The 25,164-nt window shown below is 40.2% G+C and overlaps 1 protein-coding gene across 3 annotated transcripts; it reads right to left on the bottom strand.

Moving 5' to 3' along the window:
• Positions 1 to 5,665: 5,665 nt before the first annotated feature.
• clta (clathrin, light chain A) lies at positions 5,666 to 18,287 on the bottom strand. Of its 3 annotated transcripts, XM_086296339.1 has the most exons (7): positions 17,983 to 18,286; positions 17,298 to 17,326; positions 16,138 to 16,255; positions 15,485 to 15,596; positions 10,969 to 11,022; positions 8,187 to 8,222; positions 5,666 to 6,799 (listed from the first exon to the last, which is right to left on the bottom strand). In XM_086296339.1, exons 1-7 carry the CDS (start codon positions 18,158 to 18,160, stop codon positions 6,628 to 6,630), a joined length of 699 nt encoding a protein of 232 aa, XP_086152465.1. In that variant the 5' UTR covers positions 18,161 to 18,286; the 3' UTR covers positions 5,666 to 6,627. The 3 variants fall into 3 exon arrangements, with proteins under 3 accessions (XP_086152465.1, XP_086152466.1, XP_086152468.1); XM_086296340.1 differs by lacking the exon at positions 8,187 to 8,222 and having other exon boundaries at positions 17,983 to 18,287; XM_086296342.1 differs by lacking the exons at positions 8,187 to 8,222; positions 10,969 to 11,022 and having other exon boundaries at positions 17,983 to 18,281.
• Between the last annotated feature and the right edge of the window lie 6,877 nt (positions 18,288 to 25,164).

Raw genomic sequence — 25,164 nt, 5'->3', positions numbered from 1 at the left:
GCAAAAAAGAAGTTTATTTGGCAAAGAATATATTGACAATGAAGTCATTAAGTGCCAAGTGTTTAAGTTCCAAACAGATAATTCATTTCAGAAGCTTTCTAGGAAGAGGTGTGGCTTTTTTTTAAGTCATTCAACAAACCAATAAGCCACGTGTATACAAAGAACTTAAAATCTAACTGACATGATAAGACAAACAAATGGAAAATAAAATGGATCAGAACCACTATATAAAAAGTTGTGACACCACACCTACAATTGTCATGCTTGTCATCCCATATGGAAAAGATATATATAAATCTTATAAAGTTTGTATCTGTCTTGTGTGAAACTTGTATGAAAAGCATACAAGAGTGAAAACAGGTATAAGATCCCTTGAAAAATTATATAATGAAACTTGTATGTTTTGGATACTTACTAAAACAATGTATGAAAGTAATGAGAAAGTGGCCACTTTCATGAGTAAATCTGTCACGGTCTGGCTGGCAGACCGTGGGGATGTGGGGAAAGGAGGACCCAAAACGCAGACTCTGCGATGCAAACAGTGCTCTTTATTCACAGTGAAAAGCTGTAAACACAATAACTCCCTGTTGCTCCCTCGAACCCCGTGTGAGTGCTTCCCTCTGACGTCTGTGCTCGTGCTCCCCGCTGTTGTGTATCCGCACTCCCTGTGCGTGCTGCCTTTCTGGACCACTCTTCCTCCTGCAGGGAAACCATAGAGGCAGCCGTCAACACTAACCCTCAGCGGGCATATACGAACAGCACAGACATATGCTGACACACTGACTTGGTACGATAACTCAATGATCCCGCGCCGGTGGGAGCTCCAACACTCTCCTAAGTAGCTCCCCGATGAGCCTGATCACCAACGGGTGTGGCAGGAACTTCAGGTGTGGCCAGTCCTCCCGCAGGGCCACACCCATCAGGCCTGCAGGTGGCTGTGTTCCATCCTCCAGTCACACCCGCAGACATACACACATACACACCCACACCCTGCCTATACATACGAGTGGGACACAGACTAACACAGCACTGTGCAGAAAAACACACACATCACCAAATAATAATAATACTAATAACAACAACAACAACAGTCAAGACTGCTCACGGACCCCCGAGTCCTCCAGAGCCGGGTCCATGACAAAATCATGTAAGCCTTATATGATTTACTCATGAAAGTAATCACATATAAGTTTTTACTATTTCTTTTCCATATGGGATGGGTTTTATTGAGAAGGATCATTTGTAGTCTCTGTTTCAAAGACATAAGCTGACATAAACTGAGATGCTAAATGAAACACAGTACACAAAGTCAAATAGGGGGTGAGAAGCTAATGTGGAAGACAACAAAAATGAACACAAATGCAGATGTTTAAAGCAGGAATTCAATACTGACATTTGTCTTTTACTTTTTTTAAGGAAGAACATTTTCTATTCATACTCCAACTGAGTCAACAATTTTGTTAACAAATATTGTTAAAAGGAGTGCCAGCAGAGACTTGGCGTCCCACTACTTTAATGCTGCGATCCATGCCAACCCTAAAAATATAAAACTGCACAGACATGGATCAGTATTCTAGCTATAGTTTGCAATTTTGTGCAAGATGAATGAATTATGTGCAAGTTACTTTTTACATTTTAATAATATTTTTAATGAGAACTTTACACATTGATTGGTACCTTACACCAAGTGCAAGTAAAATATACAATTATTTGTTGGATGAAAATAAAATCTCATCTATAAAATGATGTAAAAGATATTTTTTATAACTTAAGATATTGGCAAATATAACTGAAATAATCCTTTGGATATCAGTTTCCAAAGTATAGTCAAGTCAAATATATCTCTGCATCTCAAATACTTTTAAATCTGTTTGAACTTCTCCAAAAATGCCTTGTTTATGTGGGATATAATGAAAATGCATAATTACAAAATAGTGTGTAGAATAAATATTGATTTGCCCAGAGGCCTTCATCAATAACATATTTCACCTAATTCTTCACCTACTACATAATTTACTTAGGGATTATTAAAGCATTCTGATTAGGATTCTTCAGATATCAGTGCAACTGGCAGTCAGAGACTGACTGGATAACCCTGTTCTAGCCCTGTGGTATGCTTTGGATCACGAGCTGTTTCTCTCTTTTTCCAAACCTTCTTCTTCCCATTATTCTGATCCAAGTTAACTTTGGTTTCATCTCTCAGAAATGTAAAAGTCAGAAATACCCAGGCTGTTTTAGATGTTGGTGGCAAAGTCCAACCTGGCCTTCTTGTTCTTGGTTTCGACCTTGTTCTAGACCCTCTGTATAAGGTGTGCCTTGATTATAAAAATTGAAAAAAATGACAGCCCTACCTCCAGAAAAATTGTCTAGATGTTGTAAAGTTGTTTTCTTAACCAAGGAAAGAATTCTCTCTTCCCACAGTTCATTTATATTCTTTTGGTGTTGCTGAGCTGGCCAGTTCATTCTTTCTTTTCAAGAATCACGTCTGCCAGAATGTTGATTTGGCCAGCCTTAAAGTTTTTTGTCATCATACTAATAGGTTTTGACTTGGACAGAATGTGAAAACAAAATGTCTCTTCTTCTGTGCTTGGTAAACCTATAACATCATTACAAGTGTGACTCACTTGCAATGTTGAACCTGGACAAACCTTATGCTGATTCAGGAACAACACTAATTATTTCATACCGGTTATAGAGATGAATTAAAGTAACAGAGCAACTGAAGATAAAAATTCACTGGAGATGAAACTGTTTGCACAGGGTGTATCTAATATGACTCCCATATAACTTCAAACTTTGAAGCTTCCATTATCATTGTCTTAGAGGACAAAGAAAGAATGCCCCTAGGAAACCAAACAATGTTTACTTAGTTCGTGAAGTTTCACTTGTATTATTGACCTTATGAAAGGGTCTAATTCAATCTATGTTGATACCACAACAGCTTTTATGGTATTACATTATTATATTCCACTATAACAAAGCCTTGTAGGTTCTGTTGTCCAGAGAGTAGGCACCTGCCGTTGCAAACAGCACACCATTTCAAGCATTAGTGATAGTAATAGATTTTTGCTCAGCCATCAGATTTAACAGACCTAGTCTGATCAATTCAACTGATGGAAATGCAATGGTATTACTTGTCAAGCATGGGGAATACTTACAAAAATGTCTATAATTCTCAAACAATACCTGAAAGCTGAGTTTTCACTTCAGGCACAACTTACGGTCTGTGTTTTTTACTCTGTACACCACATACCAACAAAACTACAGAAATTATGTCTTTGTGTAAACTGTAAACAAAAAGCAAAACAAAAATATCCTACACATCTTGTATTTACAATATAGGACACATAAAACATATCAAATTTTTAAACTTTAAACATTTTATTGAGAACCTAATGTAAGAGAAATATGCTTTCTAGTCCCTGTCAGGACTCTTGCTGCAGCATTTTGAATTAACTGAAGGCTTTTCAGGGAGTTTTTGATAATAATGAATTACAGTAGTCCAGCCTGGAAGTAATAAATGCACGAACTAGTTTTTCAGCGTCACTCTGAGACAGGATATTTCTAACTGTAGAGATGTTGTGCAAATGGAAGAAAGCAGTCCTACATATTTGTTTAATATGTGCGTTGAAGGACATGTCCTGGTAAAAAATGACTCCAAGGTTCCTGACAGTGTTACTGGGGGTCAAAGTAATGCCATCCAGAGTAAGAATCTGGTTAGATACCATATTTCTTAGATTTTCAGGGCCGAGTACAATAACCTCAGTTTTATCTGAACTTAGAAGCAGAACATTATAGGCCATCTAGGTCTTTATGTCATTCTTGCAGTTTAACTAATTGGTGTGTGTTATCTGGCTTCATGGACAGATAGAGCTGGGTGTCATCTGCATAGCAGTGAAAATGTATGCTATGTCTTCTAATGATACTGCCTAAGGGAAGCATGTATAATGTAAACAGAATTGGTCCTAGCACCGAACCCTGTGGAACTCCATAATTGACCTGTGAAGAGGATTCTCCATTTACATGAACAAATTGGAGTCTATTAGATAGATATGATACAAACCACTGCAGTGCAGTACCTCTAATACCTACAACGTGCTCTAATAGCTCTAATACAAAATTATGGTCAACCGTATCGAATGCTGCACTAAGGTCTAGCAGGACAAGCAGAGAGATGAGTCCACTGTCAGAGGCCATAAGAAGAACGGTTAAATTATATTTGTGAAGAAGTTCATGAAGTCATTACTAGTTAACACTAAAGGAAAAGTTGGCTCAGCAGTACTCTGACCTTTTTTTTTTTAGCCTGGCTACAGTGCTTAAAAGAAACCAAGGGTTGTTCTTATTTTCTTCAATCAGTGATGAATAGTAAGATGTTCTAGCTTTACAGGGGGCTTTCTTATAAAGCAGCAAACTATTTCTCCAGGCTAAAGGATGATCTTCTAAATTTGCGACACGCCATTTCCTCTCCAGCTTACGAGTTATCTGCTTTAGGCTTCGTGTTTGAGAATTATACCACGGAGTCAGGTACTTCTGATTTGAGGCCTTAGTTTTCAGCGGAGCTACAGTATTCAGAGTCGTACGTAGTGAGGAGGTAAAATTATTAACAAGATAATCGACCTCTTTTGGAGTAACGTTCAGGTAGCTGCTCTGCTCTATGTTGGTACAGGGCATTGAAGATGACAACAGTAGGTGGATTATATTCTTAAAATCAGTTACAGCACTTTCAGAAAGACATCTACTGTGGTGAAATCTACTCCCCACTGCTGTGTAATCAATTATTGTAAATTTAAATGTTAGCTGGAAATGACCACACAGGAGAGGGTTTCCAGGAAACACTATTAAAGGTTCAGTTTCTATGCCATATGTTAAAACAACATCTAGAGAGTGATTAAAGTGGTGGGTGGGTTCTTTTACATTTTACTAAATCTACACAGCATTTAATCTGTTAGTCTACTAACAGATTAAATGCTGTGTCGAGGCTGTCATTTTTAGTATCTACATGGATGTTAAAATTGCCCAAAATAAAGATTTTTATTTGAGCTGAGCACTAAATCAGATGAAAAGTCTGAGAAATCAAACTCTGTAAGGCTCAGGTGGACAATAGATGATTACAAATAAGACTGGTTTTTGAGTCTTACATCTGACTGAGGAGCAATTACAATCTGCAACTTCCACATATGAACACCCAAACCATTTTGAACAGAGTTCTAAGTAAAATAGTAAAATCTGTCTGTTGAAACTTATTCATCTTGTGAGTATGAGAATATGAGTTTGAGACTTTTACATCATTGCGTTCTGTTAACGGTCTCCCAATAATGGGGGGTTGTGTACTTTTGATAGTGTAATAGTACATAGGTGTTCATATCATTTAATAGCAGGTAGACCGTGGTGTGACCTTAAGGTTTTATATGACATCGGCGTGATGTTGCAATGTCACCATTGTTGCAAAAAATAAATAAAAATGTTGATCAATACATTTACATTAGATGACAGTAAAAAGGAGTCTTCAATGTGGTAAAGTTCATATAAAAACATTTAATGCAAATCTGAGATTGTTTTCCCCTTAGTTTGAAGCAATATCGAGTTATACTCTGACCTCAAGATAAAAAATAAAAAAGCTAAACAAAGACTAGATATTCAATATGAAGTTGAAGGACAGCAGAACAACATCTTTAATTTACTTTTTATTGATATTGAAATCAAATGGACATCAAACAAACATGGTCAACCAACATCTGGCTAGGATCTAGTTCTCTTTAAACCCACAAATGTCTAATTTTAGTGACATAAATGTTTTATATAATGTATATATATTGCCTTCTGTTTATGTACATAGGTACACGCATCAAGTACATACACTGCTGAGGTTTAAACACACATACAAATAGGTCACATTTATTGTAATGACTGGACTTCAGTTCAGTTCCTGACTAGGAGGGGGAGAGGCTTTCAAAAGAAATGCATAGTTTAACACAATATGCCACAAGCAGGCTCTACACACAGTTTAAAGTACAAACACTGAATTTGGAGTTCTGTCTGAAGAGTTTGGTCCTTCAAATCAAAATCAGAAATGCTTTGTACTGGACATGAGGCTGACAGATTAACAGTGACAACACAGCGTTATAGGAATGATATCGGTGGGGGGTGTTTGGGGGGGGTGTTTGGGGGCGCATTGTAAAGCACTGTAGTGTAGCTGTTGGCCCAAACAAATGTCAGCCCTTCCCTTTTCGTGTCCCAACTCACCACCCTTGCACAACTGTCACACACACCTTGAGACCTTGTGTAGATCTGTCCTTGATTTCATTTTTACTAAACAAGGGAAACAAAGTCTTGACTGATTTATTAAAGAGGTGTATAGGTAAAATCTTTAAGGGGCAGAAAATAGTGAGCAGGTACATCAAGGCTAATCTTTACAGCCCTGCCAGGAGGAAATACATCAGGGTAAGGCAAGTGACTATACCCTGTGAGGTGGGGGAAACAAGGCTGTGCATGACTGACAGATATAGACACAGGGGTGTAAGTGCCCCTTGATATCAGAATACAAATGGAGGGGCATGAGAAGTTGGTTTCGTTGACGTGTCATGGAAAAAGATGATATGGAATGATTTCCCGAGCAGCCTTGGGTGTCTAGCGGACTAGTGGGGACTGCTTCAGGGAGATGAGGACCGAACGCATGCGGGACACATCCTTAGCCTGCTTGCTGGACTTGGGATTAAAGTCACAGAGCCGTGCCACCCGCTCCCACTCTGTGCCTGGGTTGTTCTCATCCAGATCTGAAATCATGGCTTCCTCAGCCGCCCTGTAAGCATTAAAGGAGGAAAAGACAGAAGAGCGAGCCCATCAGTGTGTGAAGTCGTAAGATACACAGCTGTGCAGCCCTGAAGAAGATCTCTGCTGACTAACATCACATACAAGTTCTTTAGACAAAGTCAGAGGCGCCAACAGTGAAATTTTGACTCAAGTTCTCAGTTTTGGTTACACTGAAATTGAACTTTAAGCCTGGCATTAAAAACTCAGTTTTTCCATCTGATTTTGTCTGGGTTGGACTTTTTTAGTTCAGCAGCGTCTACCTCAGGGCTGGACAGTCCAATCACTACACACAAACATCCATCTATCTTTACTCCCAAAACTGAGTAATCAACAAGGAACAAGCTTTCCCGGCTACATTACCTGTGGCATGCCCCCCACTTTACAGAATACAGCAAGTCACCTGTATATTCTACTCTCAACATCAGGGGGAGATATATACACAACAATGAGATATCAAGCTCAAGCCAAAAACAACCAACCCACCCCCCAAATAATAATAATAATAATAATAATAACAATAACAACAATAAATTAAGAAAAATGTGTTTCTGGCTGGATAAAATTGCTGTTCATTAAGGAACTCAACAAGAACCAAGTATAGTGATATGTAGTTATCTGTATACTTGTCCTTGATTAATAGGAACAGTAATACATGTTCAGATTTTTAATCAAGCCTAGCAGAAAAACAACAAAACGAAAAAAAAAAAAAAAAAAATGCATTAAGCATGCATTGGCAAGCAGAAAAGCGGGGTGTTTCAGCTGTGGCAAGGAATGCGCTGACGTTGAAATTATGTGTCTCAAATGCCAAACAGATAATTAACTTTAAAATATTTAGGCACGGGTGTGGGTTCATTAAATCCATCAAAGACCAAAAAAAGGCCTTTACAAAGATTACTTATGTAGTTAAACAAATGCAAACAAGAACAAAAACAAATTAAAATAAATTAAATTGATCAGTTCCACTATTACAAGGCAATTTGAGATTCAAGCCACAGATATGGCTAAACTCTTGTGACACCCCATCCACAAACATGAAACTCAATGCTATTCTTTGGTTCTACTTAAAAGGATCTTTTGTAGTCTCCACCCCACCTGAGCTAATAACTTAAACACAGTACACAAAGAAAAATAGGGCAGGTGAGAAGCTAATGAGCATTCACTTTCACAACCATCTACAATACACAAGGGACTAGAAGGACCACAACATCACAGGAGGAACATTATACCAAACTCTAGGCTCTGGATCTAACTCTTGTGCTATTCAACTGGGTACCTCTGCAATGCACTATAAACACATACACAGACAGAACTGCATCTAACCCCTGTGAAAATGATAAAGTATTTTGAAATTCTGGGGTTTTATATTTTTACTTAACTGGTCTAGGCGGTAGCAAGGATGGTTAATATGTGTGCTTTAAGGTGCATAGGAAAAGAAAACAGGGAGAAACAGTTTCACAAGTCAGAATTTAGGAGAGAGAGAAAGAAAGAGAGAGGGGGGGGGGGGTGAAATAAAAGACAACAAAAATGAGCTCAAATGCAGATGTTTAAAGTCAGCATGCAAAAGCAACATTTTTCTTTTGGCTTTATTTTCCTAAAAATGAAAATGATTAGTGTGCAGCCTTTGGTTTGCTAAACTGAACTGATCTTCTTTGTTTTCTATAAATAAAATATCAGCTTCTCAATCTTTAATAAAGTTAATAAATTTAACCATCTGCATCATCTCAGTAATCTGATCTACAGAGTCCAACAGCTCACTTATTTTTCATGAATTATAAACACACAATGTTCCTACATTTGCAAATAACACTCCAATTCTCACTTCCTCCAAATAGTAGGTATAGAGTGACACCAATCAGATGGAGGAAGACGGAAGTGGAGCGATTAAGATTCAGTGTCATTCTGCATTACTAAGACTAAAATTTCATTCTGTGTTTAGGTGAGTACAACAATAAGTTGGAAAGCTCCACGGGTGTGCACATTTTGAGAAAAGGACTATTCAAATAACACAAAGACAGCGGTAACATGATGCTAATTTTCAGATGAGCAGCTCAACAAGAAAGAAACTAAACACTTTAAAATGCTGGAGGCAATGTAGGAATAACAAGAGGCCTGGAATTTCTTTACATGAAACCAGGTTTTGCACCAATCTAAATTCTTACATTTGGCAACTAAGCTGACAGCAACAAAACGTGCACACCACAATGAAGGCTAATGGATATACCCAAGTAATTTGATAGCAGAACCAAAGGCTGCACAGCTCAAGCTATTCGATAGCTAGCTGGGCGTATCAGCAGGTCATCTTAACATTCTAATAAAGCATGAACACAGCTCAGTTTGAAGCAGTTGTGTATCCACGATTTGATATCTTCACATTTCTTATATATAAAAAATAAATAAATGCAATAATTACTACTGCCTGGAAACGAACTCCAGGCTCATTCAGCATTTAAGAAAAAACCTGGCATGTGTTTCTAAATAATTACGGTTTTCTTAATCATTTATAGGCTGATGTTTATATAATACTAAGAAACCTCAAAAGTACCATTGTGAAGTGAAATGATTTACCGTCTACACAAAGTTTGCTGCTTCAGTTTAGCAATTTCCTTCTTTGCCGTGAAAACAAATGAATACGAGAGGAAAAAAAGCGTTTGAAAGTTTCAAATCTGAGAGAAGGACAGATTTCCTATCCTGAAACAAACATAATTCATGGGGAAACGGTCAACGGTATCAAAAAAATTCTTTAACCGTGAGTGTCAGGAGTGTGAAGATATATCCGGCCCTCGAGGCCTGGAGTTCAACACTCCTGGCCTATGGCATTCACCCAATAAAGAATGCTACCATTGTTTGTTTGTTTGTTTGTTAATTAGTTAGTTAGTTTATTTGCTTGTTTTAATCAATTTTAAATCATGCTTTTTATTTGTTCTTGTTTCTAATGTCTCTGTAAAGCACTTTGAATCACCTTGTTGTTGAATTGTGCTATACAAATAAACTTGCCTTGCCTTGCCTTACCAAAACATCCTGCAACAGCAACTTCTTCCAACCACCCAAGAACAGTTTGGTGAATAACAATGCCTTTGCCAGAATGATGGAATACCATACCATGAGGCCAAAGTGATAACTAAGTGGCTCAGGGAACAAAACATTGAAATTTAAGGTCCATGACCAGGAAACTATCCTTAATCCAATTGAGAACATGTGGTCAATCCTCAAGATGTGGGTGAAAAAGCAAAAACCTGCTAACTGTGACAAACTCCAAGCAGTGATTATGAATGAATGTGTTGCCATCACTCAGGATTTGGCCCAGAAGTCGACTGACAGCATGCCCGGGCGACTGCAGAGGCCTTGAAAAAGAAGAGCCAGCAAATATTGACTCTTTGCATAACGTTGATGTAATTACCAATAAAAGCCTGTGAAACTTATGAAGTGCTTGTAATTATACTGGTTTACATCACAGAAACAACTGAGAAATTTTTTTTTTTTTTTTTAAATTCTAAAAACAATGAAGCAGCAAACTTTGAAAACCAGTAAGTGTGTCATTCTCAAAACTTTTGGCCATGATTATAATATATGAGATTAAGGAAAAGAAAAACCACACACAATTGCTTCAACCCATCTCTACATATCTTACTTGTAAGTAAAACAAGAAAACCAACATTAATAAAGTTGTTAAGTGGAAAAAAACCCAAAACATTTTCATTAATTTTTTACGCAGTTGGTTTAAGCAGGTGTTAATTGTTAGAAATTTATGAAATGCATTTGGATAATGAGTTGCTGAAGAGAATCAAAGAGAAATGAATGAGAAATTAACATGGGCACAGTTGTGAAAGTATTCATTTGATTTCCATGGATGTGATGGCATGCGTTACTGAAATATACCGACAGGCATCAAACTCACAAATGTCATGCAGATGATATGGATATGGAGTTCAAATTATAAATGCAGTTTATATTTGGAAAAAGTTCAAGCTGGATAGGTAAAGTAACGATTATGAATCCAAGCACTTCAAATGTATGACTGAAGGAGAAAGTAACACATGGCAGCAGAAAGAAGGTAAACTGATGCTCTAAGAGATATGTGATGTCAATGGCTGTTGACAATGGGGGAAAAAAACAAAACAAATAAACAATAAGAGGAGGATGTTAGTTGGAGCAACATACACATAACCAATGAGCTCAGAGAAGGGTTGCTTGTAGAAGTCTTCATCCAACACCCTGGACAAATATCCGCCCAAACGACAGAGCAGCAAGAAGGCAGGAGAAAAGAGAGAAAGTGGTAAAAGGGAGAAGAGGAATGGAAACACAAGCACTGCAAGTTACCGTACAATAATATGCTTAGGAATATAACCAATCAGGTGTTTGATCAGTGTCAGAGGGATTTAAAGACTGTTTAAAGAAAGTTTTACATCTTTAATGCCATTGCACCAGTCATGCACAACACACTTTTAGTTCTTCATACCTCTCACATTTTGAATACTTGACACATTTTTAACTAAGTAGCCTAACAGTGGAATCTCTTAACCCAGTATGTTATAGCTATAACAATAAGCGTAACCCCACATCAGTGCATGCAACGCTGTAAGAAAAATCATGTGACAGGTGAAACAGCTGCTGTGCTGAACAGCAGTGCAGTGTCTGACACGTAAGCGCAACTTTTGAATCATTCGCATTTGTGCTGAGGAGTAGACGAGACCACTTTAAGTGCCATTTGTGCTTTTAAATTTTTGGCTTGTCATCACCCACTACACAAAGGGACCATGGAGGAAAAAGAACATTTTTCCAATCTGGGATCGTTTAACTCCCGCCCACATACACAAGAAAAAACAAAAACAAAAAAAACATTTGTGCATTCTGCATTTGACATACTAATAATAATAATAATAATAATAATAATAATAATAATAATAATAATAATAGATTGGATTTATATAGTGCTTTTCAAGGCACCCAAAGCGCTTTACAATGCCACTATTTTTAAAACCCATTACCCTGTTCTACACCTTATACGTTTCTGAAGCCAGAATACGGTAAAAGGAGCTCTGCAGATTACCTCGAAAACTGTTAGTCACCCACAGGATGTGTCGTGAGATGTCATGACCTTTAGTAAATTACCTGCATCAAGTCATGAATGCAAAAGTAGAGATGCACCGATTGACCGTTCATAAATTGGAATCAGCTTATTTTCAGTGTTTTACACCTTGTCTGGTGATCAGTCAGACTCCCATATGACCGATTATAAGCCAGTCCTTTTAATGTACGTATGACTCACATACAGCAGCACAGGCTATTAGTTGCACACCTACCCACATGCTACACTGTTAGCACGGAAGTGAGATAAGAAACAAGGGTGGCTTAATCAAACAAACAGAAAACAAAAACGTTCAGAACAACAAATCTAAAGAGATATTTAAACATGGACATTTTAAAGAAACTAACAGAGGAAAAGTAGCTAAAGCTATCCAGAGCTCAGAGGCAGCCTGAGGATGAGCAAAGGATCAAAGCGGTTATGAGGAAAATTACAGAGAAAAAGAAGACAATGTCTTGTTATCTGGTGAAGTCATTTCAGGTAAATGTGGGTGTACAACAGCTTATTTTCAGATAATTATTTATACTGCACTGAAGTAGTTTAAATTTAAAAAAAAGATCCTGTAATTGTCAAGTTTATTGACAATTACAGTTTATTTTACACGGAAGAAAGGTGGAGTTTTGTTTGTAACTGTTGTCAGTTAAAAGCCTGCAAAAATCAGTAACAGCAGATCAGAAAAATATCTAAACTGACCAAGAAAATTGCAATCGGTGCATCTCTATACAGAACCCTCCTGTGATAATAAAAGACACAGTAAAAAGTGTTTTTACCTCACAGGAAATATTTGACTCCATTTGTTTTCCTTAAAATATCACACATTAGTTATTAAATTTCCTGAAATAACAGCAAATTGCATAGACTTGTCTTAGGTATAGGTAATTTTAATGACTGAAGACATGCAGTGAACAATAACTCCAGTGTCTGGGAAACTTAATAAAGTGGAACCCCGACTTACGAAATAAATTCATTCCAGAGGGTCTTTCGTAAGTCAAAATTTTCGTAAGTCAAAATTTTCCATCGCCTTTTGAGTGAGACGATGCTGGCTGAAGACGAAGTTCTTGGTGGAGGAGGACCTCGCTCATACAGTGGGGCAAAAAAGTATTTAGTCAGCCACCGATTGTGCAAGTTCCCCCACTTAAAATGATGACAGAGGTCAGTAATTTGCACCAGAGGTACACTTCAACTGTGAGAGACAGAATGTGAAAAAAAAAAAAAAAAATCCATGAATCCACATGGTAGGATTTGTAAAGAATTTATTCGTAAATCAGGGTGGAAAATAAGTATTTGGTCAATAAGAAAAATACAACTCAATACTTTGTAACATAACCTTTGTTGGCAATAACAGAGGTCAAACGTTTACTATAGGTCTTTACCAGGTTTGCACACACAGTAGCTGGTATTTTGGCCCATTCCTCCATGCAGATCTTCTCGAGAGCAGTGATGTTTTGGGGCTGTCGCCGAGCAACACGAACTTTCAACTCCCGCCACAGATTTTCTATGGGGTTGAGGTCTGGAGACTGGCTAGGCCACTCCAGGACTTTCAAATGCTTCTTACGGAGCCACTCCTTTGTTGCCCGGGCGGTGTGTTTTGGATCATTGTCATGTTGGAAGACCCAGCCTCGTTTCATCTTCAAAGTTCTCACTGATGGAAGGAGGTTTTGGCTCAAAATCTCACGATACATGGCCCCATTCATTCTGTCCTTAACACGGATCAGTCGTCCTGTCCCCTTGGCAGAAAAACAGCCCCATAGCATGATGTTTCCACCCCCATGCTTCACAGTAGGTATGGTGTTCTTGGGATGCAACTCAGTATTCTTCTTCCTCCAAACACGATGAGTTGAGTTTATACCAAAAAGTTCTACTTTGGTTTAATCTGACCACATGACATTCTCCCAATCCTCTGCTGTATCATCCATGTGCTCTCTGGCAAACTTCAGACGGGCCTGGACATGCACTGGCTTCAGCAGCAGAACACGTCTGGCACTGCGGGATTTGATTCCCTGCCGTTGTAGTGTGTTACTGATGGTGACCTTTGTTACTTTGGTCCCAGCTCTCTGCAGGTCATTCACCAGGTCCCCCCGTGTGGTTCTGGGATCTTTGCTCACCGTTCTCATGATCATTTTGACCCCACGGGATGAGATCTTGCGTGGAGCCCCAGATCGAGGGAGATTATCAGCGGTCTTGTATGTCTTCCATTTTCTGATGATTGCTCCCACAGTTGATTTTTTCACACCAAGCTGCTTGCCTATTGTAGATTCACTCTTCCCAGTCTGGTGCAGGTCTACAATACTTTTCCTGGTGTCCTTCGAAAGCTCTTTGGTCTTGGCCATGGCGGAGTTTGGAGTCTGACTGTTTGAGGCTGTGGACAGGTGTCTTTTATACAGATGATGAGTTCAAACAGGTGCCATTCATACAGGTAACGAGTGGGGGACAGAAAAGCTTCTTACAGAAGACGTTACAGGTCTGTGAGAGCCAGAGATTTTCCTTGTTTGAGGTGACCAAATACTTATTTTCCACCCTAATTTATGAATAAATTCTTTACAAATCCTACCATGTGGATTCATGGATTTTTTTTTCACATTCTGTCTCTCACAGTTGAAGTGTACCTCTGGTGCAAATTACTGACCTCTGTCATCATTTTAAGTGGGGGAACTTGCACAATCGGTGGCTGACTAAATACTTTTTTGCCCCACTGTATTTATCAATAATTTCTTTGTTTCCATCGAGAGCACTTTACGCTTCTTTTCACTTGCAGAAAGTTTTTTCGGCCACATTATGAATGAACGATAGGCTAATTGCAAACGAAAAGCACACGAAATAGCGCACTGCAACAACAATACGTCTTTCACGTGAACAGCGAAACGCAAGTACGAAAGCCAAGGAGTTTCACATGATTTGGAAGGCATTGTGAGCATTCTGGGCTCAGCCAGCAGATTTCGTTACGCGGGCATTTTGCTGTACCACGGGCAGAAATATTGCAGTTAAGTGCCTTCGTAACTTGAATTTTTCGTTAAATGGGGTCTTTGTAAGCCGGGGTTCCACCGTATTTTTTGGACCATAAGGTGCACTGTCGATGAATGGGTCCATTTTCATACATAAATCGCCCCAGATTATAAGGTGCACTGTCGATTTTTGAGAAAATTAAAGGATTTTAAGTGCGCCTTTTAGTGTGAAGAATAAGTAGAGGTCAAATAGCATTTTAACTAAAAAGGTGGTGAAAAGCCACATGAGATTTCCCCTTAGAGAGAATGGATTTTCTTTAAAATATGAACCTGTAGACAACTGAAACAAAAACTGATGCCACACACAAATGGGGAGACCAGCATACTGTGTTTCTTGAAATTCAAGGATAGGTTATTCCGATTCTTCCTGAAAAAAAAACATATGGATACAAATTTCAGTAATTAGTTGTAAACTTACTCAAGGATACAGAAGTTGAGTGACCGGATGGCCATCATTTCTTCCCCTGCCACAACCGACAGATCTACATTCTTTTTAAGCTGGGATAACTCACATATCCCCACAGTCTTCTTTCATTTTTATTGATCTTCCATCCTGTTTCTATGCGTTGACTATCATTGACTACAGTACCTGTTATTGGTTTTGGTTTTCTCCAGCTGCTCATTCTGCCTGGCATGCCATTCCTCCAGCTCCACCTTGGCCTTCTCCTTCCATTCCGTCTCCTGCTGGCGAGAGTTAGCATCTGCAGAAGTAAACGCAAAAATACAGAAATCACGCTCAAGAGCAGAGACTGATAAAAGAATAAACATCCCCAAAAAGATGATGAACATAATGATGTGAAAGGAAACAGGGACAGAAATAATTGGTTAACACTGTATGTGGAATATCCAGTAAAGGAAGGTCATTTACACAACAATATTTCAATAAAAAAATCTGCGATAATATTTCTGATGATACTTGCATACAGTGACACAACAAGACAAGTTGATGTTACAAAAGTGGCTAGATCAAAAACTATTAAAAAGGTACTAAATGTCATAAGGATCTAATGCTTAGCGATCAGAGATGCCTGGGGTTCACACACTGTCACTCACAAAGTAAACCCCTTGCATTGCTATAGCAACGGTATTGCAACATGATAATTTATATCATGTAAAAATTGTTACCAATATTATCGTTGACAATGTGATATAGCACAGCCCAAATCTCCACCTTTACTTATCACATCTCACATATCAGTGTTCTGTCCTACCCTATAATAAAGCGTTCTTCTGGGTGCTTACCTAGCTCCTCCAGCCTCTCTCTTTGCTCCTCCCTCCACTTACGTAGACTTTCTGGTTCAGCCTGCAGTCGGTCTGCATTAGAAATTGCTGCATAGGCATCTGATGGACCATTGCTTTCCTGAGAAAGGAGCAAAATGGTAAGCACAGTTTTATCAATATTTCCAATGATTTGGCTATTTATCCATTCATGTTCAGTGTTTCATTTTTCTAACCCGTATGTGAAAGTTGTCATTAAAGTGGAATTGGCTTCCGCACCCCCACACCCCAATACGCATAGCGTACATGTACTCTTAGAAGATTCTCTCACTGACAGGAAAGGAAGAAATGTTGCAATGACAGCACAGGAAAAGGAAGCTGAAGTGACTAACAGACAAATATTCAAAAGCTCGGCTACTAAAAATCACTGTTACGGTGTTAAAAGGAAATTAGTATTTTCCAATGACGCACACAGTGAAAATTCAGCAGAATTGATATATAAACATCTCTTGAGCAAATCTTAGTATTCAAGTAAATGAATTTCAAGGATAATTGCTGTTTGTTATATTTATATAACAAACAGCAATTATCCAGGAAATCAAGGAACATAACTAAAATGAAATGTGTCAAGAAGCAAAGAAGTTTAAATCCAAACATGAGAATCTTCAATGTCATGTTTTTAAACTGATGCTAGTAAGCTGTACAGAGTGAAATGTTTTGTTTTTTTTTTAATAAATCACCCCCTTTGATCTTTACTGAAGGCCAATTGCCTGCCATCAGGCACTACTTTGAGTCACTGAACTGGTTGCAGGTCATCCATGAGCAGCCATGGTGCTGAAAGTCTGCAGTCTTACCAATTTCAAATAGGTCTGTACCAGAAAAGGCCCCACTCATTGTTGTATATCAATGCATCTGTGGGCCCTGTACTATGAAGCAACTTCAACACACTGAGATTATCTTTTTGTTTTGTAGATTCAAATCCTTCTTTATGGTGCAGGCATTTAGTACAGACCATCCTTTTCATCCCTCTATTTATTCTTCCTTTAACACTATACGTTAGTGCATACACAAACAATAATTTATGTATTAAAAGATTTTAATCCTTTGTGCACTTATACACACAAAACACAGGAACAAACACAAGGTGATTTCCAACATGATAACTAAAGAGCAGATGACATTACCCCATGAAGCTCTCCATTGATGGCACCATCTAAAACAGGTAGAGGTGAGACTGCAGTTAGAAATCAAGCAGACAAATTAAGGCATAAACATGACAAAACATCTTGAAATATTAAATGTCCTAAAAGAGATTTTTACCATGCCTTGAACTTGTCTAATGGAGCACCAATTACTGTTGCTAAATGCACTCCTGTTTCGTAATAATGGATTTCAGCATTTCTGACCAACAATTCCTACAACTGAGGCTAGATTGGAGGAAATGAGTAAGTCATGAACAAAGGTTGTTAAGCTGTGCCCATTTCCTAAGTGGCTGACACAAACTGCTGTAAATGTAGCCGCAAGCAATCAAGTTAATTGGAAAGCAATGAGTGGCAGTGCCAGCAGCAGTAGCTTATTTCAGCATAAAATAGCATGTATTAATAAAGGACTTCAAGTTTCACCTGTACGTGTTCCTTGTGAGTTCAAAGTAATCTTACACAGGTTAATATCAACGCTAACCATGTCCACTTGGCTAATCTGCTAGCTCAGTTAGCCTTAGCTTTAGTGTCCGTTCAGGGCCAAAATAGCGTCTAGATTAACCGCATGTTGAACGTTTAGTTACACGTACACAAAATCCTCTATCACTAATGACGCCAAACAGACAACATACAGCGACATTTTCTTCGCTTGAGGATAACAGCCACGCACCGTTAGTGTCTCCTAGCGAAGAGGGGACATCTCCACTGTCCAAGATGCTGAAGCCTTCGTCGTTTTCAATGCCCGCAATTTCGCTTTCCTGCTGGGCCAGGAAAGCGGCAGCGGGGTCCTCCTCCGAGCCGACACCGTTTCCAGCACTGGGCGCGTTCAGCATGTCAAAATCGTCCATGTTGTCTGTAGTGATAGAGGGATAAAACTGTGAAACAACGAGCAGGTGTAGCACCACTGAAACCGATTAGACCAGCAGGAAGAAGGACGAAAGGGGAAAACGGTAAAAGCTGGCGTAGCGGAAACATCAGAGTAACCAATCACAAGCAAGAATGGATTACTGGCAGTAGTCATGGCCAATCATGTAACAACTTTCTCATAACGGGACCAATCAAATATTTGAAAGCGTTTCATGCGGATCCCATGACCTGCTGGGTGCTGTTGTCAGAAATAGAGAAAAATCTGCAGTATTTTTTTTTAATCTGCTGCACGTTTAACACACAACTGTTTGCATAGCTATGATTGGGAATTCGTCAGATAAGAAAAATAAAATTAAAATTTCAGCATTTTTTTCTGTTTTATTTCCTCAGGTTTTTCGTTTACCCTCTAACTTTACAAGGCCTGTCATTGATTTAACTCCCTGATATTGCTTAACCCTTATATTGGAAAATTGTCTTGAACTGTCTTATTCGATCACAGACCGTTATTCCAGTTATTTTAGTCTTAGGACTAAGACTTCTGTCGTCTTCTGTCAAAAAGTTTTCCAGCTTCCTCTTCATAACCCTGGCAGCAGTTGTGTCCCGCCCCAGTATAATTCCGCGCTGGTTAATTATTTACAGTTCTGACAGTATCAAAGGGCTCAGGTGGCAAGCGTTCACCTGACTCAGGTTATATAGCTGGGTGCAACTGCTCTTTTAAAACAGGAATACTATCGGAGTTACTAAGGGAAGACTTAAACTATTAGTTTGTTTATTTTTATAGTAATTGAAAGATAACATTCAAAGAAGTTCAAAAACTCCACCACAACTGATTTGAATTACTAATACATATGCTGAGTGAACTGTACACTACTGAAATATGAATTACTTTACTGACAAAAGACTATATTATCATCGCCATGACTTCTCCATGAAAAATCGCCCTTTACAATGCTTTTACCTAAATTAATATTATGCTGCAATTTACTGTATCAGCTAGGCAACTCCAGGCCTCGAGTGCCGGTGTCCTGGAGGTTTTAGATGTGTCCATGATCCATCACAGCTGATTTAAAGGGCTAAATGACTCCTCAGCATTTCTTTAAGTTCTCCAGAGGCCTGAAAATGAACTAATCATTTGATTCAGGTGTGTTAACCCAGGGTGCGATCTAAAACCTGCAGGACACCGGCACTCGAGGCCTGGAGTTGCCTACCCCTGAGCTAAACTCACAGTATTCACAGTTTCACAGGTGATAGCTTTGCACAATAGTCGCAATCTCTTAAACAATACATTTAAGACAGTCAGTTATGTTTGTGACTACAAGCTGGTATGCCCCAAACACCCCTATTTAACTACTGTTGCAATCTACATTATGTAAGTATTTGCTAAACTAAGTAAAGATTTTTTTAAAAAGTCCATCATTATTTTAGACAGGAAGCCTCTTCAAGCACATTCACAAAAATTAACTGCTACAACTACAAAGCATGAATGCGATGATGGAATTGAATAGTAAAACAATGGGCAATTTATTTACTACAAGGCAATCGAATCCAGTTTGTGTTTAGTGGGAGAAACCGTGCTGCTTGGTTCCAGAAAGAAGGCAACAGAGTCGTGAACCACATGACCTGTAGTGCAGCAGATCATCTAGCTTCTCCATTTAGGGGTTGCCACAGCAGCTCATCTCTTTCATCTTCTTCTGTCACACCAACCCCTTGCATGTCTTTGTTCACTACATCCATGCACCTCCTCTGAGGTCTTCCTTTTTTCTCATGACTGGCAGCTCTATATTTAACATCTTTTGCTCAGCGTATCCACTATCCCTCCGTACGTCCAACCCAGACTCAGCCTCGTCTTCCAACTCCTCAACCTGAGCTGCCCTTTTGATGTACTCTTTGTAAATCTTGTCCATCCTAGTCACTCGTGATGAAAATCTTAGCCACTGGAATTCTACAGGCTCCACCCCTGTCTTTTTGCTAATGCCACCTTCACCAAACAGTACATCAAAGCAGGTCTGACTACTATTTAGACTTTCTCTTTCACTACTGCTCCCCTGACACTTGTGCCCATCCACGTCACCCTGGCTGTACTCTCTTCTTCACCTCTCTTGCCCATTGTCCATTGCTTTGGATGGTTGACCCAAGGTATTTGAACTCATACACCTTTAGATCCCCCTTTTATTTGTGCAAATGTAATTGTTTTTCATTCCACTTCTTTCCAGGCTCTCTTCCACTTGCTCCCTTAAGATTACAATGTTGTCTAGAAACATAGTCCACTAAGACTCATGCCTCCTCTGTCCAATATGCTGAAGCCATCATTGTTTGACCTTATCTGTCAACCTGTATATGACAATTGCAAACAAGAAGGGGCTCAGAAATGACCCCATCTGTCACCCCTACCACACACCCCTCCAGTGTCTCTCTGTCCACAAACATGTCCTGCACCAGCCTCACATACTTCTCTGTCACTCTTGACTTCCTTATGTAGTACCACAACTCCTCTTTTGGCACCCTATCATTTGTGTTCTAAAGAACACAGGGTGGCCATCCACTATTTGGTGGTTCCCAGCTGCTCCAGCCTGCATGCCAAAGTATCCTTGGGAAAGATACTGAACCCCAATTTGCTCTGCAATGCTTTGATTCAGTAGTGTTTGATTGTGTACAAATGTTAGGAAGCACTTGGGCATAGAAAAAAAGCACTTGTATGAATGGGTGAATGAAGCATGTTCTATACAGCACTTTGAGTGCATCACTGGAGCAGAAAAGGACTGTATGAGAGACAATCCATTTACCGTTAGATCCACAAAAAATACATTGAACCTTCTGTATGTGCCTTCTTTAACACTTTCAAAACAAAAATTAAATTTGCAGTGGTCTTTCTTGGCATGATGCTTTACAGCTTCTCACTGTTCATTGCCCCTTTTCTCAGAATGTGAGTCAAACCAGAAGAAACCAAAATGGCTTCTGGTCTATCCCCGTCAAGGGCCAGGAAAGGGGGGGTGAGCAATAATTAAGAACCAATTAGAAAAACAATATATATATATATATATATATATATATATATTAGGGGTGCAACGATATTCGTATCGATATTGAACCGTTCGATACAGTGCTTTCGGTTCGGTACGCATATGTATCGAACAATACAAAATTTGTAATTTATTTTATCAACTTTCCTTCTGACGATGCTGTCTGTGTTGAGCGCTCTGTGAATCTGCGTTCGACTACTCCGCCTAGGCTCGACAGTGCAGCCTAGGCGGAGTAGTCGAATGCAGATTCACTGAGCGCTCAACACAGACAGCATCGTCAGAAGGAGCAGGGCAAGCTAGCGAGACAGAAGTTAAGCTCTCCTTGCAACATGAACCTCCCCCACCCTCATTCAGATCTGGCGTTTGGAATTATTTTGGTTTTCATGTGACGTATGACCCTGAAGGTAAGCGAGTCATGGACTAAAGTAAAACAGTATGTTGGATGTGCCATGCAATGCTCAATTACATGGGTGGGAACTAGTGTGTTAGCGCAGTTAGCTCGTTAACGTGTTGGCCGTCTAGCCCCATGCACAGGGCGATCGGCGGTAGCTCGTTAACGGAGATTTGCCGTCTTGTGGCTTTAAGGTCATTTAAACGAGATTAACCTGAAAGCACTAGTGGGAACACAACGAATATGACTGCACATTTACGCCGACATCATCCTAGTGCAAAGACAAGTGGAAGCAGAAAAAAAACAAGCAAGCATGCTACTAACTTTAGCCGAGTCATTTAGACAGCTGTTAGCACATGATTCTCCTTATATGTTTAATATGCTGCTGAGAATATAGCCCAGAAGAAGCGGATAGTATAGCTTTTATTTTGGAAAGAGACATTTCTCTGTAATAAACTCTCTTTTCCAAAGATGAGTGATTCCTCAATCAGATACACGGCTCGCAATATCGCTAGCCCGACGTCCGGGGGCTAGCGATTTTTTCAGTCGGGCTACCAAAATCTATCTCTGCCCTGCCCGTCGGGCTATTGTAGGAAGGAAAAATATATGTCAATGCTTTTGCATTCTTTCAGAAATGTAGCTGGGTAATTATGTCATTGGCATCGGTGAGCCACTGTCAATATGTGACATATTGAAATCGCGTTTGAATTTGCGCTTGTTTTTTGCTTTCACTTTGCAATTGCGCGAACTGTGTATAGAGAGCGACAGCACTGATCTGTGAGTGATGATAATTTGTGCACCAATTCCTCTGACATCGTCTTATTAATTGTTAGCTTACTATGCAAACATGACAAGTGAAATCTCCCGCAGCAAGCTTAAACATGTGAGAGGTGGATCGCGCAGAGAATCGCTGAGCTTATGTGAGTGTGTGTAAAAGCAGCAGGATATATATTTGACTACGATGACCTGGATGACTGAGAACCTTCACAGACAGATATATATTTTAGTTCTGCTGAGCCAAATAAGACAGGTCAGGGTGAAGAAGTGACAGCCAAAGAAAAGCTTACCACAAAACGGAGAAGTTATGACAAATCAGACTATAAGGCAAAAAGAAAGTGCAGCTTTATGGTTTCATGGACAAAAGAATTTCTGTGGCTGCAATATGACGAGCTAAATAACCAGGGCTGCACATAAGTGGTCCACAGGTGCGCATTCGCTGTCAAAATCAAAAACACGCACAAGGGTTAGGGTTAAATTTAAAAACTGTACTTTTGAGTTAAAATATATATTTATAATGAACATTTTTTTTGTATCGAAAAAATATCGAACCGTGACACGAAAGTATCGAACCGAACCGAGAATTTTGTGTATCGTTGCACCCCTAATGTGTATATATATATATATATATATATATATATAGCGTAGTGGCTTAGACTACACGCCTTTGGAACAGAGGATCGCAAGTTCGATTCCTGCCTGGGGCGTCTGTATCCAGTAAGGGTCCTAAGGCTAGACCCCCTATGCTAAGCAAGCCTACCGCAGACATGAGCGAGACAGATAAATATGCCGCCCGGATCAACAAGGTCCGCGTCAGGTGTTGAGGAACCAGGGCACCCTGACGAAAAGTGGGCTACTGGAACAAGAAGGCATCGGTGGGCAAGAGACGAAAACAGGGCGTTGTTGGAATGCTACTACGCAAGTAACCCCGGCGGAAGGGGCTACATGAATAGGATGAGGGACCTATGGATTCTTCGATACCCAACATCCACAATGACGGCGAAACAACTAGTAGCTCAGTGTTCCAACATTCGAAAGAAGGGACTGCTCTCACAGCTAGAGATTGACGAGGTACAACACAAATGCTACGGCAAGGAGGAGTCAGGACGCCAGGTCAGGGGGGAGATATCATCACCCCCACCCGAGATTGGGTACATAGCCCCAAGTGCGATAGGAGAAGGATCGTTGAGTGCGAGAGGAACTGACCTGAAAAATAGGATCATGACCAAGCTTGAAACCTGGATCCCCCGTAGCCGGTTACCAAGATTACGTGAAGTACCCTCAGAAGGTCTGCTAGATGATGTTAATGCAGCACTACGGGCAATACCTACAACCACGATTACCGACACTAACAAGCTGATCTACAATACGGCAACAGTGATCAGTGAGATGCTTGGCTACAAGTTGAACAGCGACAAGGGGCAGTACCCTCCATGGAGAAGGAGGCTAGAGGGCAAGATCAAAGTAGCACGGAGGGAGGTTAGCCAACTAAAGGAGTTGCAGAAAGGTGCGACAAATAAGGTGCCTAAGAAATACAGCAAGCTGTCCATACCTGAGGCCTTGGAAACTGCCAAGCAAAGACTCACAGCCTTGGCCAGCCGCTTGAGGAGGTACACCAGAGAGATAGAAGGCAGGAGAATAAACCAGCTGTTCTCCACAGAACCAGCAAAGGTGTACTCTCAGTGGCAAGGGAACAATAAGAGAACAGCACCACCAAGGCTGGAGATGGAGCAATACTGGAAGAGCATATGGGAGAAGGATGCAACCCATAACGGCAATGCTCAGTGGCTAGAGGATCTGAGGGCTGACCACAGCGACCTCCCTGAACAGGGTCCAGTAACCATCACAGTGGCAGATATCCAAGAAAGGGTCTCCAGTATGAAGAGTTGGACAGCACCAGGGCCCGACATGGTTCACGCCTACTGGCTGAAGAAGCTGACTGCACTCCACGAGCGTCTGGCAGCACAAATGAACCAGCTGCTAGTTAACGAGAGACACCCGGAATGGCTAACTGAAGGCCGGACGGTCCTGATCCCCAAGGACCCCAAGAAGGGACCGGTCCCCTCCAACTACCGACCAATAACCTGCCTCAGTACTACATGGAAGCTCCTGTCAGGCATCATATCGGCTAAGATGAACAGGCACATGGGTCAATACATGAGCGGGACACAGAAAGGAATTGGCAAGAATACCAGAGGCGCAAAACACCAGCTACTGGTAGACAGAACAATCAGCCGAGACTGCAAGACCAGACTGACCAACCTGTGCACTGCCTGGATTGATTACAAGAAGGCCTATGACTCAATGCCCCACAGCTGGATACTGGAATGCCTAGAATTGTACAAGATCAATGGGACCCTAAGAGCCTTCATCAGGAACTCAATGGGGATGTGGCGTACAACACTAGAGGCCAACTCCAAGCCCATAGCACAAGTCACCATCAAGTGCGGGATCTACCAAGGAGATGCTCTGTCCCCACCGCTGTTCTGCATAGGCCTGAACCCCCTCAGTGAGATCATTAACAAGACTGGCTACGGATACCGACTACGGAACGGAGCAGTTGTCAGCCACCTCCTGTACATGGATGACATCAAGCTGTATGCCAAGAGTGAACGAGACATCGATTCACTGATCCACACTACCAGGCTATACAGCAATGACATTGGAATGTCGTTCGGACTGGAGAAGTGTAGTCGGATGGTAACAAAGAGAGGGAAGGTAGTCAGAACTGAGGGGATTGAACTACCAGAAGGCAACATTGCAGACATAGAGGACAGTTACAAGTACTTGGGGATCC

This window comes from Aulonocara sp. 'chitande type north' Nkhata Bay, linkage group LG6 (genome assembly GCF_057382095.1).
Source record: "Aulonocara sp. 'chitande type north' Nkhata Bay isolate Kocher_YH1m ecotype deep benthic linkage group LG6, A_spYH_male_GT1.1, whole genome shotgun sequence".
NCBI classification, from domain to species: domain Eukaryota; kingdom Metazoa; phylum Chordata; class Actinopteri; order Cichliformes; family Cichlidae; genus Aulonocara; species Aulonocara sp. 'chitande type north' Nkhata Bay.
Note: the sequence above shows the minus strand (reverse complement) of the source record. Positions and strands in the feature narration are given on the sequence as shown.

Excerpts from the sequence above, each read along its gene's own strand:
- clta (XM_086296339.1), bottom strand. The coding sequence starts at position 18,160 with ATGGACGATTTTGACATGCTGAACGCGCCCAGTGCTGGAAACGGTGTC. Across the intron at positions 17,327-17,982 it reads TTCGCTAGGAGACACTAACG|ATGGTGCCATCAATGGAGAG; the intron begins GTGCGTGGCTGT and ends TACCTGTTTTAG. Across the intron at positions 6,800-8,186 it reads CCTTGCTACCGCCTAGACCA|GGCGGCTGAGGAAGCCATGA; the intron begins GTTAAGTAAAAA and ends TAATGCTTACAG.